At 23.1% G+C, this 2,205-nt stretch overlaps 1 protein-coding gene across 1 annotated transcript; it reads right to left on the bottom strand.

Moving 5' to 3' along the window:
- Positions 1 to 601: 601 nt before the first annotated feature.
- On the bottom strand, positions 602 to 764 carry LOAG_14869 (hypothetical protein; the record flags this gene model as incomplete). The annotated part of the gene is made up of 1 exon (XM_003150362.2): positions 602 to 764. A coding segment is annotated over one exon (163 nt), but the record flags the coding sequence as incomplete, so codon positions are not given.
- Positions 765 to 2,205: the final 1,441 nt, after the last annotated feature.

The following is a 2,205-nucleotide window of genomic DNA, read 5'->3' on the forward strand; positions in this document are numbered from 1 at the left end:
ACAATGAGAATAGCTGAAGCCTGAAATGAATCTAACCTAATTTGTAATCTTTTCCATCTAAAATCCATATTATTTGAATAATTAAATTGAAATTTCGAGAATATTATAGATTAACCTAACACAAAAAAAGCAAAAATTCAACATAAAAACAATATCATGAACATTTATTAATAAAGCTAAAAGCTTATTATTCAAGGCAATAATTATTAACTGAATTAAATGTACCTATTGATTAGTATTGTAAAATTTACAAATAATTAAAATATCAGATAGCATTCAAGCTTAAAATATTTGAAAGACAAATTATAATCATTAGATGGATTAATTTTAACCTCATGTAATCGAACATTATATGTGCCATCATTATACGATAAATATGCTCTTCCTTCGTCAACACCATTATAAACACATTCTAATACTGTATCATCACCCTAAATATTAACAATTATTAATTACATTCAATTTAATAGTTTAAAATTAATAGTTCCAAATTGAAAAATTATTCGACAAAAAAAAAAATCGAAAAATGAAAAGATAATTGAATGCAAACAATTGATAAGATATCATTCAAAATGAAATGATAACATTATGCTTTGCATACCATATATTGATCATTCGAGAATCCTAATGCTATATACATTGCATAAGATGGCAAATCTCGAAGAAATGCTTCCATCCGTAAACGAAGAAATGAACCATGACCGCTTACAGACCAACGTAAATTTGCAGTGCATGCATTACTATTACAACCATTAGGCACAGACCTTTTTTTTAAAAAAAAGAAAAATATTTTGAATTAAATAAAAATTAAAATAGATCCAATAAATTAATTAAATTTACATAAAATTTAACTCATGACCTATCCAATTATTATCTGAAATTAATTCATATTTTATATATTAAATTGATTACTTTTAAATATACAGTTATATCGTTTAATGTTTAAACAAAATTCATATCAGCATATCATAACTTAAATCAATCTTTATTAAATTATCCTTCCTGATTATGATAATAAATTATCAATTAGTCAATTATATTGATGCAAAATTAATGATATGATATGATATGATACGCTTATCATGATAAATAAAAGTAAAATTTGTTTTTTTTTGAAAATAAAAAATTAAAATTTAAATGATACAAAAATATACCAACAACCATGTAACGTTCCACAGCTATTTCGTTTCATTCTGGCACCATTGAGTAGTGGTATTATTTGAAGCTAAAAATTAATTTATAAAATTGAACTTTGAAATAAAATTGACACTAATCATTTTGAATAATGTAAAGTTATGTGGAATAAAAAAAAATAATTTTAAAATAATGAATTAAAATTTAGAAAAAGAATAAAAATGGAACCTGAACTAGAAAGAGGATAGAAGAAAGGTACATTTTCAGCAATTAATGAACATTTGAGCTTGTTTTTGAAATTTCTAGGCACGATGTTTTAGTACTTTTAGCTCATTACACTTCAATCACTTCCCGCTGCTATCTCTCCCACAAATTAATCATTTGAAGGATGAGGAATGGATCAGAAAATGAAGATTAAAGAATGAAATATCGCTAGCACAACGTGATGTATTCACATTCATATATTTAATTTTTAATTATTTCAATTTATATTTCTCCAAGTTTATCGAAAACATTCGTTTTTCAATCTACTAATTTGAAATAAAAAATGTAACAAAAAAAAAACTGAATTTAATTAAATTGACAATAAATGAAATTGATGATAAATTAGGTAAGAAAATGAATAATTCATACATTTGTGCTTTTTTCTTCTCTCTCTTCTTTAATTTGTTATAAATAAGATGATATTATACAGTTTATTGCTACTTATTACTGCTACTATCAGAAATAATAAATAATGATGAAGGTCATGATTATCTGAATGCTAACATGAAATACAATGAAAACAAATAATAATAATAATGATAACAATAATAATAATAATAACAGTGACAATAATAATAATAATAAACAATAATAATGTCACTACTACTATCATTGATAACAGCGACAGCAATTAAATAACAGTAATATTAATAGTAGTTTAATAAATATTACTAGCGTTAGTGTTACTATTGTTACTATTATTGCCACTATTACTGTCATTACTATTATTGTTATTACTATTATTACTGCTACTGCTATTACTATTGTTGTTGTTATCATTGTTTATTATTATTATTATTATTGTTA

This window comes from Loa loa, assembly GCF_000183805.2.
Source record: "Loa loa unplaced genomic scaffold supercont3.1325, whole genome shotgun sequence".
Taxonomy (NCBI): Eukaryota; Metazoa; Nematoda; class Chromadorea; order Rhabditida; family Onchocercidae; genus Loa; species Loa loa.